General features: G+C 33.2%; 1 protein-coding gene across 1 annotated transcript in view; it reads left to right on the forward strand.

Moving 5' to 3' along the window:
- Positions 1-160: 160 nt before the first annotated feature.
- The window catches only part of LIPI (lipase I), a 65620-nt gene continuing 50291 nt past the window's right edge, over positions 161-15489 (forward strand). The window contains 2 exon segments of the mRNA XM_079154959.1: positions 161-557; positions 4550-4602. Of these exon segments, the coding sequence (XP_079011085.1) occupies positions 514-557; positions 4550-4602 (97 nt within the window). The 5' untranslated portion in view covers positions 161-513.

Below are 15489 nucleotides of genomic sequence, written 5' to 3' on the forward strand. Positions count from 1 at the left end.
CTGCGGGATACGCCCCCGAGCCCCAAGGGGACCGCCCACCACGCTGCCCCCACGCCCAGAATCAGGCCCTGGAAGAGTGTTAGGTAAAGAAGATTATTGCTCAAGGGGCTTTGCACTTTTGCTTGTAGCGGTTGCTCTCCAGCACCTGTTTTCTCATGCTCATTATTTGATTTTGGATTTACTCAACCGACATTTTCAATCAAAACTATAGAGATGATCTAAGATTTAGTAACTTCACTTCGGAAGCTTCTAGGCTAATGAGGAAAGAATAATTTGTCTCCAAAGAGTTGATGGATACATCATTAGTAATTTAAAATTAAATTGTTCATAAAATATTTCTTGAAAGAATGAATGCACGTACGGATCTTGATATAATAGAGTACTGAAATTAAAATTTTATTTATCCAGGAAGTGCTCCTAAGAGAAGTCTTTGAAAATGACAACCCAAGTTTGAGGTGGTTTCAGAGAGCAGTTGAATTTGAGAAAACAGCCGTATCAAGGAATCCTTGGAAAATGTCTACGTGGGACCCTGAAACCATCCTGCAAATATTGTACAAGTAATGAGGACACCATTCTTTTAGTTTGGGAATTCATTTTGAATTGATGAGACAAACTTTTGCTTGTCTGATGGACCAGAAAACTCATCTTTTCTAACGGAAATAGATACATTTTTAGGAAATCTGCTTTTCCCCTTTAACTCTGGCATTACTTAGTTTTGTGACTTTGAACAAGTAACTTCTGTTTGGAATTCAGGTTGCTTAAGGAATGGATCAGACTAAATATAATTACTTCATTTAATAGGTATTTTCTTAGTGTTCCCTATGTGTTGGCACTGACTTTGAACTTGGGAAATGAAAGTGAACATAAAACTCTACATAATGGGAGAGACAAAGGTTCTATATATACAACTGCAATAAAGTGCCAGTAACTTTAGTGATTATCTCAGGTGATAATTCATGAGTCTATAAATTGTTTACCTTTCCTCTCTTTTTTTTCCTTTGTCATCAGTGTAAGTATAGAAGAGTAGAAGGAGGTTAAGGAAATTAGTACAGTGTAAGCAAATAACAAATACATGCTGACCAAGTAAATGGTTATCTGCAAGTCTCTGTTATATGTATATCTTTGATATATTTATGTTTATGTACCTCATAAATGTATATTTATGTTTATGTACCTCATAAATACAAACCAACATATTTCCTCCTTAACCTACCTTCAGTTACTGCTTATCTGGAAGCTGTATTTTCATCTTTCTTTGTAAAAATTCAGCATTATTTTTGACTATGCACGCTATAGACTTTTGTATTTGCAAATAGTTAACAATCAGATTATGATGTTACGTTGAAATTTACACTATTCTTTTGCATACAAATGCTCATGAGTTTGGCATTCTTATTACATCTTCTCTTTTGGCTGTACATAATTTATGGTGCTTATAATTCTGGGGTACTTATTCAATGTTATAAACTCTGAAATTCATCCCACATGGCTAGCTGTTTGTTCAGAATTTAACCTTAATAGATTTTTTTAACATATGTATCCTGTATCTCCTAACTCATAGTGAATGCATGCATGATAGTAAATCTAGCAAAAACAAAAAATAATTCACTTTACTCTCAGCATTTACTGGATCATTAGTCACATATAAGGCATTGCTGGTTTCAAAGCAAGGAATACTTTATAAAGAATTAGTTTTTCTTTATTCATTCCAAGATGTCTTATACTTCCACCTGTATGAGCCTATCAAAATGAAAAAATATACACATCAGTTCTTTCTTTCTTCTTTACCCAGCTGACTCTTTTTTTTTTTTTTTTTTTTTTTTTTTTTTTGGTGGTGCTGGGATTTGAACCCAGGGCCTTCTGAATGTAAAGTAAGCACTCTGCCAACTGAGCTACATCCCCAGCGTCTGACTCATTATTTTTGTAACTCAGTCCAGGTAGTATATCCTGCCAGGATTTCCTGAACTCTACAATCTAGATTAGCTGGGTGCCCCACCTGTATAGTATCATAGTTTCCTAGGTATCCTTCTTTAAGTTCTCCTTTATTGTGAACTACTATACAGTAAATATATTAGGTTAGAACAATTCTGACACATCTATGGGCCTCTAATAAATAGTTGCTGAAATTATGCTCTTCAAATAAGTGAATATCCTTATTTTATCCCCAATAGGTTAGTCTATACTGGGCAATTCCTAAGTGCTTAATAAAAGTTGCATAAATGAATGTATAAATGGAAATTTGGAAATTTACTGTTAAAAGACTCTTTATTTAACTGACTTCATTTTATCTTCATTTTAAAAAATTCTATTTTTGTCTTCATTTTGATTTTCCTGCCCATATTTTCCCCTAAATAAATGTAGCATTTCTTGCTGTTGTTGTTTTACATGTGGTTATTATAAAGAAATATTTTTTGAAGTTAAGAAATAAAGTTAAAAATTACCAGAAAATATACCACATAGAGATAATAATTTTGGAGGAAAATCTGGAGTTCGAACAATGTATATATATACATATCACACAATTTAAATTTCATACTATCTATACCATTTTTGAGCTTGTCCTTTTCTCCCTAAAACTGTAATGGAGTTTTTCTCCATATATAAATACTGGTCTATCTGCTTTATAAATTTTAATCTGCAGTCTGGACATAGGCTAATCCTTCATTATTAGACATTTATATTTTTCCACTTTTGGGCTATTATACTAATGCTCAAATGAACATCCTTTCTTTGATACCTTTGTGTACATGCTGTTTATTATCACGTGTGAGGACCTTGGATTTCTGTAGAAAAGTACCTTGGTGTTTAATTCCGAGTCAAAGGGTAAGATTACTAAATATTTTTGACACATTGCTAAGTTAAATAAAAGGTTGTAGTAAAGTGCATTCTGATAAACAGTGACTCACCATAAATATTATTCAACTATCATAATTACCTCAGAAGCAAACCTGGTACGTAGAGCTCAGTTTTCTTTCTTCTCAATCATTATCATCAACATTATTGTCAAAGTCATCATCACCTTGGTGTTCTTGTTTACATTGTATACAAGTCAGTAAATGTCTTAAAATCATTTTTTATATCCAATGAGGATTAAATAAGTACACAAGTAAATAAGGACCTATTAAATTATGGGCATTTAATATATTATTTTGTCATCTCTTTATAATTTGCTATTTAATCCAATAGACTTTAGTAACCCCAACTTTCTCCTATTCACAGTAAGTATACGATAATAAAGACATTCATTTGGAAATTCTGCTCTATATTGTACTATCTGAAATGCCAAGTTCATATGAACTCTTCAGAATGATAAAGATGAAAAAAATGTGCAAGTGTCATATTACAGTATTACCTCAAGAGCACAAAGGAAAGGGAAATTATAAGTAAAATAGTAAATATTTTTTCTTTAAATTATTCAGTATGCATTTGTTAAAAATGTTTTACATGAATGCTGCATATATCATCTTTCTCCATTTTCTGAAATGATGTGGTTTATTTATATCTGTTAGAGAAGTGCAGTTATTACAGCTCAGACCTACATTATTTGGTGGTAAACAAATTATAGTAATGGGAACCTTTAAAAATAGTCTTACATAAAACACTCAGAGATCAAACAGGTCAAATGGTGACGTTTCATGAGCAGTCAAATTTTCATGATTTTAAAATGAATATCTCATTTTGTTTGTGGACTTCTGAAGCATGATTTCAGACTCAGGTTAGTTTCTGCTGATCTCTGATGTATATTAAACTCTGCTATTCTTACTGAATCTTTGGAATTTAGAGAGACATGAATTTCCTAAAAATAAATGCAATTTTTGACCATGTAACCCATGCACTTAGAAAACTCTCAATTTTCTTTCCTTAAGTTCATAGTTGGGAAGAAAATGAAACTTGAGTAAACATGTAAAAAGAAAGTTTGTAATAATTTAAAATTATCATACTTAAAGCAAAAGTATTTTTTATTTTCAAATTTTAGCCTCAAGAAACAAGCTAGAATTTTAAATTTTAAAATAGCCTCTGTGTTTTGGATGCAAACTGATGTAAACCTGAAAAGCCCATAGTTTATACTCGACAGCTTCATGGGTATGGGTTTCATTACTGATTTTATGGTGTGTAAGGGCAGCTTAGTTTGTAATCAAACTGAACATAAGCCACAACTTTTTCTGACTCTTTCCATTTCTGGCATTTTCTAACAACACATTTTTTCCCCTAACTTTCCACAAACAGATTCTTCCAGACCACTTCTGAAATCCTGAGGCTAAAAGGAATAAAGAAATATATAATTAGCCTTTTCATTCCCTTAAATTCAACTTGTGTCACAGAAACTTTATGACTTATTACAGAGTCTTTGACTTGAAACTCCTTCTCACGACCTCAAGTCAAATGGGAGAAAAAAAACTACCTCACCTTTTCAACAAAGAGGGAGGAGCAAAAGTCAGTTTTACAGTAAAGCCTGCCAGCTTGTGACAAGCCTATCAAAGAGAAACCTTAATGAATTACGGAATTTCTTTTTTGGGGGGAATCTGAGTGCTTTTTTTTACTTTTTCAGATTCCAAATGAGAGTATACATTTTTCTGTGTTTGATGTGCTGGGTAAGATCTGGTAAGATGCTTATTAATAATTTGTCTTTAAAAATTGTATATAAAATAATAGTGTGGTTTGTATTCTGGGATAAAGAATGCTATGACATCATAGTATGAAAAAATATGTTATAATCATAGGTATACCAAGTCACATTACTGCGATGATTTGTAAGTATATGTATGTGCGTGTTTTTATGATTGGGAAATTGATGTTTTCATTTTATTTACTTTTCAGATAATTAGTAACTAGAAAACCTTTTAAAAGAAGATGTACATAGGGAATAAATAAAAAAAAAAAACAAGAAAAAAAATTGAGTAATAGAGAAATTGAGTGTTTGAAAGTCATGACTTAATAAATATTTTAATTTCATTAATTCAGAAAGCCCTCCTTTTTAGTAAACTTCTTACAAAAGTAAATTTTCAATTTCAAAGCAAACTAAATCATAAAATACAACTTTCTTCTTTGTTTAGCATAATTAAAAACCAAAGCTGGTTTATGGTCATAAGCAACAACTTTATTTGATCCTGGTTTATTGATTTATGTTAACAAACATTACTAATTTTAGTGATGTTTCCTTTATTAGTTTTTATGGTAATAAAGTTCTTAATAAAGTAGACTACTTGTTCTACTTTATGATAATGAAAACAAATTCAAAATTCAAAATTAATAGTTTTCTGAGGAGTTTTGTGAAAGTAGATTATTTTCTTTGTTTTAAATGCCTTCCTAAAATATTCTTGAGTGTTTACTAAAAAAAAAAAAACTTTAAAATATCAACTTCCTTTCTTATATTTTCAACTGCATATTTGAGCTAATTATTCTGAAAACATTTGAATTATATATTCAAATTCAGAATCTAAAGGATAGTAGTGTGCAGTTTATCATATTTATTTTATTATTTATATTTATATTTTGTCCCAGAAGTTTCTTCATAAGTGTTTTGTTTGTGTAGTGTATAATTTGGGCACTTTAATTTAAAAGTCAGAGAAATTTGAACTCTAGGCTCCTAATCTCATGTCATTTTAATGACATAGTTTATAATCATTTTTATATTATAGTTTCACTGTGAACTGTTAGGGAAGACCTCCTGAGATTGTTTTGACTAAAGCTTTAGTCAGTTGCCTGAATTTTTAATCAGGAAAACTCAGATGATATTACTACATATGTTTCTGTCTCTGTTGACAGCATCATTCATGAAATTCGTGATAATGATTAAAATATAATAGAACTTTTATACATTAACAATAGCAAAAAGGAAATAAGAAAATCAAAGATGTTAGTGTATCTTGAAATCATTTTTAACTCATGCAAACTCTTATGATTTCTCTCATTTTCTACAAGTCTATACTTGATATAGGAATTTCGTTGAATTTTCAATAGATTATTTCACATGATTGCTTTATTCAAATTATACCTGCTCTTCCTGAACCCCTGGAGATTCTGAAATTTACCTGTAGGATGGCATGTCTCACTTTTGTTGACCTAAGAAACCACTGATTAGATCTATCTTCTAAACAGAAAAAAAAATTCTGAAAAACAAGACTAGTCAGGTATTTTAATAAAAATTTGAATATAATGGAAGTGGAGAGATAACTCTACAAACTATAAATAAGTATTTGTATGTCTCTATTTTATTTATTTGCACATATGTTCATAGTACAGTTGCTGACTCATGCTCCTGGTAAAATGGCAGTTTTTGTTGTTGCTTTCATTCTGGTAGCAAAGGTTAGTAAGTATTTCTGCAAAAGGCCAGAGAGTAAATATTTTAGTTTCTGTGGGTCATCTATTCAGCTTTGCCATAATAGTATGAAAGCAGCTGTAGACAATACATAAAAAAAGGAGCATGACTGTGTTCTAACAAAACTTATTAATGGATGCTAAATTTTGTATTAATTGTAATTTTCACCTGTCACAAAATATTATCATTTCGATTTTTTCAGTCATTTAAAAATATGAAAGCTATTCTTAGATTTCTGACCAGATTTGTCTCATAGGACATAGTTTTCCAAATCCTATGTTCTAGTGTCCTGGCAAAAATATTAAAGATAGATCAATCAGTTTTCTCATTTCATAGATGAGGAAAGGGAAATACAGGAAATTTAAGTCATTTTTCTAAAATCATGAAATTTTCCTTATATGGTAAAGCAATCTTAGCAATCTTGGTAAAAAGCAAATTCTTATTCATAGGCTGAGAGGAAGCCCAAGGTTCTGAATTGCTAATAAACTCTTAGGCAATACATGGGTACATGAACCACATTCAGGTAGAAAGAGAATAGCAAGTCATAGTACTTTAAGAGCCATCATGTAGGGCAATGACCTTCCCAACACCCATGGGTTTCTGAGCCCATTGCCTCAACAAAATTGTTATATTTCTCTAAATTGTATCAATTTTCTCTTCCAATGTGTCCAGTAATTTATTTCTATTGACTTATGAAATTTACATGCATACAAGCAATTATAATGTATTATACCAAAGTCTCTTTAATACAAGGATGATGAGAAAGAATATGAAATGTGTAATTTTAAACTCATGTCCTGATGGCTAGATATCAGGCCAAGTGACTCAGCCTCCATGAACTTCAGTTTGCTCACTTCTAAATGGAAAGAATAATTAGAATACTGTTTCATGGTAGAGATAATATAAATGTGTGATCTGATAAATTATAATGCAGTAATTCACTGTTTTCCTTTTAAACCCATTTTCTCTTTACTTCGTTAATTTCCAAATGTAGGTCTTCTCCATGCATTTTCACGGACTACTTGGAACTCCTAGGTTATCCATTTAAAAATGCAAATGTATCTACTAAATCAGAATCTCTGGAAATTGCCCCAGGAAATTACATTTGGATTTTTTTTTTCTTTTTTTTTTGCGGTGCGGGGGGATTGAACCCAGGGCCTTGTGCTTGTGAGGCGAGCACTCTACCAACTAAGCTTTCTCCCCAGCCCAGGAAATTACATTTGGAACAGACTTGCCCACTATTTCTTCAGACCCTTTTTGAAATCCATGCTTGCGAATTCCTGGTTTAAAAACTTATTGGACACCTAGTTTATTTTGCTTTGTAGTCAGATTCCTTGTCAGCAACTTTCCACATATTTAGATAAATGACTTACTTATATCTTGATTTTGTATAACAAATTGAATCAATATTTATTTTCTGAATTTGCATTGAGTACTTCAGAATTAGAGTGCAAAAGACATTTTTGCCTTTAATTTGCTTTTGTCCACTAGCCTTGAGGAATCTTAAAGTTCCACTTGTAGAGTTTTGTTTTAACTGGTGCTATAACCACACAAACACCTGTCTTGGTGGCATCAGTGGGTCAATTGTTTTGTGTTTGGAATTCTGCTCTTCCCAAAGGCTCTTTATTCTTGATGAGCTAGTGAACTTCTGATGGGGTCTTCTTTGTTTGCTCAAATGTTCACCTAATAGCTTGTACCATGTTGCTCATGTTTTTTGGATTTCACCTGAAAATGTCCTGTTGCTTCTTATTGTATGACCTTAGGTCATTTAATGTGTTTAATCTTCACTTTATTTGTAGGTAAAATGAAGGAAAATGTAGGAAATATAAAACAACACAGAACTTGATGTGGAGTGATTGCTAAATAATCATACTATTATGATTATTGTTGATAAGATTGATTATTGTTGATATGATTGATGTTGATAACAAAACCGTTTTGTTTTCAGAAACAGGGAAAGAAAAGAAAGGAGATTTTCATGTATGCTTTTTGGGATGAGAGTGTGGTTTAAGGAAATTATCATAGGAAGATGGATTAAATTCAGGATGTGTGTGAAGATTTGTGCCTTTTTATGGAAGGGTATTGTGATCTCTCTGATTTTGATTTGATCGACACTGAAAATCACCAAATAGAATCACTTGTCTCAGTGGTTTAGCAACCATGAAAATGAGTTTGGAGTCAAATAATTTTATAGTTGTAGAGGACATTTGTCTCAACTCCTTCCATTTAAATATGAGGACATCATTAAGTGAGTATGTCAGGCACAGAAAGACAAATGTCACATTGCATGATCTCATTCATTTGTAGAATCTTAAAAAAGTTGATCTTATAGAAGTTGAGAGTAGAATAGTGGATACTAGAGAATTGGGAGGCGAGAGGGGAATGGAAAAATGGGGAAAGGCAGATCAACGGGTCCAAAGTTACACTTAGATAAGAATAAGCACTGGTGTTCTATCACCTGTTAGGGTGACAATATCTAATAATATATTGTACATTTTAAGATACCTGGAAAAGAGGACCTAAACTTATCACCAGAAAGAGGTGATAATGATTGAGGTGATATATACTCCAATCTGATTCAATTTTTTTTTAAATTTTAAGGTTTAGGGATTGAAACCAGGGGCACTCTATGATTGAGCTATATCCAAACACTTTTTCTTTTTTAATTTTCACTAAGTTGTCCAAACTGGCCTTGAATTTGTGATCCTTCTGCCTGAGCCTCCTGAGGAGCTGGGATTATAGATGTGTGCCCATTATTCAGTGTACAAATGTATTGAAACTGTACTCCATAGACATGTGTAATTATTGTATGGTGTAATTATTGTATGTAAAGCAAAGCAATAAAATACTTCAAAAAGTGAGGAAGCCCAGGCTCAGAGTAGAGAGGTATAAGAATTTGCTCAGAGCTATAAGGGAAGTGTGAGAGGGACTAGAAGCTCCTGGGTTTCAGCTGTTCATGCCGAGGGCACTGTTCATTCTTTGGGACTCTTGTGATCGTTCTGTTCTCATTTTTACAGCCATTGTAACTGTAATGGGAATATATTGTGAAGATATAACTGGGCAACTAGAACGATTATTCCTTACTTCCCCATGTATCTGATATTTTTTAACATTGTTTCTGCTTCTTTATTTAAAATTTGAAACCTAAAATGGTTTTCATCATTCTTTCTCAGTGTACCTCTCTTTTGAGAAAATTGCCAGTCATTATCTTCCTACATAGCTGGCAATTAAATCCTATATTGTTTCCCAATACTCAATTTTTAGTCATAATAAATTGGCGCAATATAGTCCTCAGAGCCTCCATTTGTTATTTTTTCAAGTAGGATTCAAAAATTAATTCTTCTTTTTCTGCTCTGATATATTTGGCTTTTTTTCTAATAACATTATTTTTGCTGTTTTCAAGTTTAATTCAGGGGAGTCTATTTAAACCATTTTTCCTCATTATAAACCTGAAAAGTGAATATTTTAGTTCCAGAAAACTAAGAAAATATAGAAGTACAGAAAATAGAAAACACAAAAAGTACAAATAAAGAGAAAAATTGCTGTAATATCAGCATCACCATAAACTATACTGTAAGTATGGAATCTGTATCCTGGTACTATTACAATAAATATGTATGATTATGTATGTACACATAAGGCAAGTATATATTTATAGTACACATGGACACAAAGTATGATAGATAAAATTAGGACCATATATATGGACTATATATAGCAATATATTTATGTGACTTACTTATGTTTTTGTTATCTTGCTTTTTATTTTATTTCATATGAAAAACTTTGTAATGTTATTCCCAATTTTCATAAATGATTTTTAATTTACTCCATAGTCTTCATCTTAAGGATCCACCATAATTCATTTTTCTAGTTTCTCATTGCTTTGATTTAATTGGTTACTAAATACTGACCAGTAAAAATATGATACACCTTGATGTATTAATATCAATTAGTTCAATTTGTATGATAGTAAAAATAATGTGGTAATATTTTAGTTAATTTTTGTTTATTTGATCATATTTTAATAACTTTAAGAATTCTTTACTTTGAATAACATTTGTTTTTCCTTCACTTACACACATCCTTTTCCCCTACTCATGTTTCGTTCTATATTTTAGCTGATTTTTAGTTTGTATATACAGAAAATTTAAATTTATTTGCTATAGATTATGTTGGCTTCGTATTTACATTTCCACCTTTGTTTTTATGCTTAAGGTCGTTTCTTAGTCTGTAATTGTATTAATTATATTCTTTTAGTTCTCACAACTTTGCTTTTACATGGAATGTTTTAGTATAACTAGACTCAAATAATTATCTTCACATTGTTTATTCTAAAATCTACTGCCTTCGACTATTTTTTTGAAAATTTAGAAATTTGTTCTAGTTAGTTGTACATGACAGTAGAATGCATTTATACATTTTGAAAAATCATATATAAATGGAGTGTAATTTCTCATTTTTCTGATTGTACATATTGTAGGATCACATTGGTCTTGCAGTCATATATATATACATGAGGTAATGTCTGTTTCACTCTACTCTCCTTCTGTTTTAGTCAGCTTTTTCGCTGCTGACTAAATGATCTGACCAGCACAATTGTAGAGGAGGAAAGATTTATTTGAGGACTCACGGTTTCAGAGGTCTTAGTCCAGAGAAGGTCGGCTTCATTACTAGGGGCTTGAGGTGAGACTGAACATTATGGTGGAAGAGTGTGGCAGAGAGAAACAGCTCACATGATCAGGAAGCACATACACACACACACACACAGAGAGAGAGAGAGAGAGAGAGACACTCCACTCTCCAGATACAAAATATATTCCCCAAAGCTGTGCCCCAATTCCCACCTCCTCCAGCCACACCCTAACATTTCCATTAATCTCTTCAGGGATTCATTCACTGCTTGAGTTAAGACTCTTACAACCCAATCATTTCTCCTCTGAATCTTCTTGCATTGCCTCACGTGTGAGCTTTTGGGGGACACTTCACATCCAAACCTTAACACCTTCCTACCCCCAGACCCTCTTCCCCTGCCTTCACTCCCCTCTACCTGATATAAAGTAACTCTATTCTTCCCTAATGCCCCCACCCGTTTATTGTGAATTAGCATCTGCATATCAGAGAAAATATTTGGCCTTTGATTTTTTGGGTTTGGCTTATTTCCCTTAGCATGATATTCTCCAACTCCATCCATTTATCTGCAAATGCCATAATTTCATTCTTCTTTAAAGCTGAATAATATTCCATTGTGTGTGTGTGTCTATATATCACATTTTCTTTGTCCATTCATCTGTTGAAGGGCACCTAGGTTTGTTCCATGGTTTAGCGATTGTGAGTTGAGCTGCTGTAAACATTGATGTGGCTGCATCACTGTAGTATGATGATTTTAAGTCCTTGGATAAACCAAGGATTGGGAAACTGGGTCAAATGGTGGTTCCATTCCAAGTTTTCTGAGGAATCTGCAAACTGCTTACACCATTTTGCATTCCCACCAGCAATGTATGAGTGTTTTAATTGCTCTATTATTCATGGCTGATATGATAAACTTATGGGTGACCTCATTCTGTTTCATCTATCAATTCTTTTCCTTTTTTTTTTTTCTTTTTTTTTTCTTTTTGCGGTGCTGGGGATTGAACCCAGGGCCTTGTGCTTGCAAGGCAAAACACTCTACCAACTGAGCTATCTCCCCTAAAAGAACTGCGTGGAAAATGAAGAAGGAGGCAGGTTAGCAGGTCACCAGAGAAGTCCGCTTTATTACAAGATGAGGCTTACATATATACTCTTGGGGCTTCCGGGTTAAGGGAGAAAGTGGCGTGTGGGTTTCTGATTTGTCCGGCTTGCCTCCGGCGGGAAAATAGGTGGCGGGAAGCCGAGACTTATGGGAAGAAGAAGCCGCTCAGGGGCCATCTTTGGTGTGGATCGGACTGCATATGGAACCTTACATCCCCAACCCTCATCTGTCAACTTTTGATTCAAATTCATGGACCTCCTTTTAATTTATTTATAACATTAGAATAATTTTAACCATGCCCCTTATTATCTTCAAAAGGTCATTCATTTTTTTGTACTCTTTTCCTTTCCTCTGACATCTCATTAACATCTTAATTTAGAATTATATTGCGCATATAAATTAATTTGAGTATAAATTATTTCATATTAAATCTTCCATTCTGGATCAAGTATATCTTAGTGCTTATTTAAATCCATTCTCTTCCTATGTAAAGTTTCTTTTTATTTTGCAGCTTTTTTATTAATGTCTGTTGTATGTATATATATATTTTTTCTAGTCCTTGTTTCTTTTCTTTCTTCCTCTCTTCTTCCTCTAATTCTTTCTCCTGTTACCCTTTCTCCTTAGACTCTGCTTCCTCTTTCTTCTTTTATGAAAGAACTAGTTAACTTGTAAATCACAGGACCTTGTTCAAACTAGTGTAAACAAAACCAGGAACTTATTATCTCCTATAACTTAACAGTTTTGCATAAGATACAACTGACTCCAAGTACTCAAAAAATAATGGCAAAATATTGGATATTTACTATGGCATGTTTATAAAATTGTTTATTGAGATATAATTTAAATATAATAAAATGTATACTTTAAATATATTTTGGTGAATTTTCAATATATGTGAACTGTTTTATAAACCATAGTAAAGCATATCAAGATTTTAAACATTTCTTCTACCCTAAAAGTTAACTCTTTGCAATTAATTCCTTTAACTTCTCTGATTCCATATATACTGGATCTGTTTTCTGACATTCTAGGTTAGAAATCCTTTCCTCGAATTCCATGTAAGTGAAATTTTCTTTTCTATAGTTTTTATAGATGTAGTTTTGCTTAGAATAAATTTTTTGTGATTCATCAAAGTTTTTCATGAGTACTTTATTCCTTTATATTGCTGGTGCCATTACATCATATAGATAATCACAATATGTTTTTTCATATGCTTCTTGTTTAGCATATGGGTTCTTTCCAGTTCAGGGTTTATATGAAAAAAATACTACTGAAGGGTACATGCCTGTAACCCCAGCAACTCAGGAGGCTGAGATAGGAGAATCACAAGTTCAAAGCCAGGCTCAGCAACTTAGCTTCAGCAACTTATTTTGAGTCCTGTCTCAAAATAAAAAAATAAAAAGGTCTGGGGATGTGTCTCAGTGGTTGAGCCCCCCTGAGTTCAATCCTCAGTTCCAAAAAGAGGAAAGAAAAATGCTACTATGAAGATGTACATGTAGTGGTGAGAACATGTTTTCAGTTCTAAAGGGTTAACACCTAGATATGAACTTTTAGTGGTCATATAAGTACATATTTAGCTTTACAGATAACTACCAACCTTTTTTTTCCAAAGTAGTGTATCATTTTGTCCTTTTTTTTTTTTTTCTTTTCTAGCAATGTGGAGTGATTTCAGCTTGTTTTTGCCAGTTTATTTTTAATCTGTAGTCATTCTAGTGAGTATGTAGTAGTGTATTATTTTGGTTTTAATTTACATTTTTCGAATGGCTACTGATGTTGAGCACCATTTCTTGAGATTCTTGGCCATTATCACCATCCTCTGTGAAATATCTTTGGTTCTTTTGCCAATTAAAAAATTGATTTGTCATCTTATTATATGTATATTCTACACATGCACACACAAAGAGTTTGAACACAAGTATTTCTCAGATATGCCTATTGCATGTCTGCATATTTGTATTCTTCGTATTGCTGTTGAAGGAACAAACCTGTTTTACTATGAGGAAGTTCAATGTATCACTTGTTTCTTTTTTGTTTCATTATGACAGTGTCTTATTTGGCAAACCTGGCTTCATTCGAGATTATTAATATTTTAAGTCAATATTGCATATACATGTCCCGCTTCTTGCTGAATCAAAGTAGAGTTGAAAGCATGAGAGGGAGAAGGGGTAGGCCTTAGTTCTCTTTTACTCTATATATAGTTTAGCAATGTGGCAACTAATGTCTGACCTGGGGTCTCTAGAGGATGGACCCTCTATTCATTAATGACCACTACTCTGACTCATTCAATGTTAGTGTCTTCTATCCTTGCATGATTTCTGGAGTTGTTCAGCTTGCAGCTCCATATGTTTCACCCTGTTCATGTGTAAGTTTATATACTGCAACAGACACGAGGGAACTGCCCCATATATTTCAAAGTTCTTCCTCTTCATGGCTTCTTCCTCTCTAGCCTTCTGTTGTTCTAATTTTAATTGCCTTGGCCTCCCCAGACTCCAACTTTCTCCCTGTTAGCAAGATCACCATGCTCTGACTGAATTCACCCTAACTGCACTGCAGTGGAGAAAGGACTTCCTAGCAAAATGCTGTAGATTATAGGATTCAAATAATTTGTTTCTCTTCTTTCAGTAAATACATTTTTGTGATTGTTGTTGTCCAATTTTAAATTTATTTGTTCCCAATTTTTATCCAGTGTTCTAGTTGTTTAGAGAAACATGGCATCGTCATATCCATTGTGGAGGGTTCTGCCACAGTCCCGCCTGGATGAGGGAAAGAGTTTCTGTTGGAAGACAGGACAGAGGTGCCCGCTATCAATTACCACCAAGAAACTTATCTAATCAATAAGCATAAAAGCCAATAATCTTTTCAAATGGAAGGGGATGTGGTGGACTGGGCTATGCCAGATCTGGTCTCCGACAAGATGGAGAAGCCCACCTTCACCCTTATTTATAGTCACATGGGTAAAAGGGCCCTTACTGGGGGAGGATTCTCCTGTGAGGAACAGGATGGGGTGGAAATCATTTGCTTAGAGAATTAGCATTTCCCCAGACGGTGAGTCAACTCTGTACATGGCCACCTACCCCAAGCTATCTGATACAGTCTCTTGTGACTGCCAGTTCCTAGGAGTCAGACCTCTGTATCCCATGGCTCAGCCAAGCCTGATTCTGCTAATCATGGATTGCTTCCCACAATTCATGATGACAGGAATTCTGTTAAGCATTTATTTGTTTTTGTTTTTGATTGAGGTAAAACACATAAAAATTTATATTTTAGCCATCTCAAGTGTATAAGTGATATTAAATTTAGGTATTATCATGTAACCATCATCAGTAACTATCTCCAGAACTTTTTGCCAAACTTAAATGATGTTCCTTTTGAACATGAATTCCCCATTTACCTTTTTCTGCCCAGCTCCTGGAAACCACGGTTCTACTTTCTCTCTCTG

The sequence above is a fragment of the Sciurus vulgaris genome (assembly GCF_902686455.1).
Source record: "Sciurus vulgaris genome assembly, chromosome: 10".
In the NCBI taxonomy this organism is placed as follows: Eukaryota; Metazoa; Chordata; class Mammalia; order Rodentia; family Sciuridae; genus Sciurus; species Sciurus vulgaris.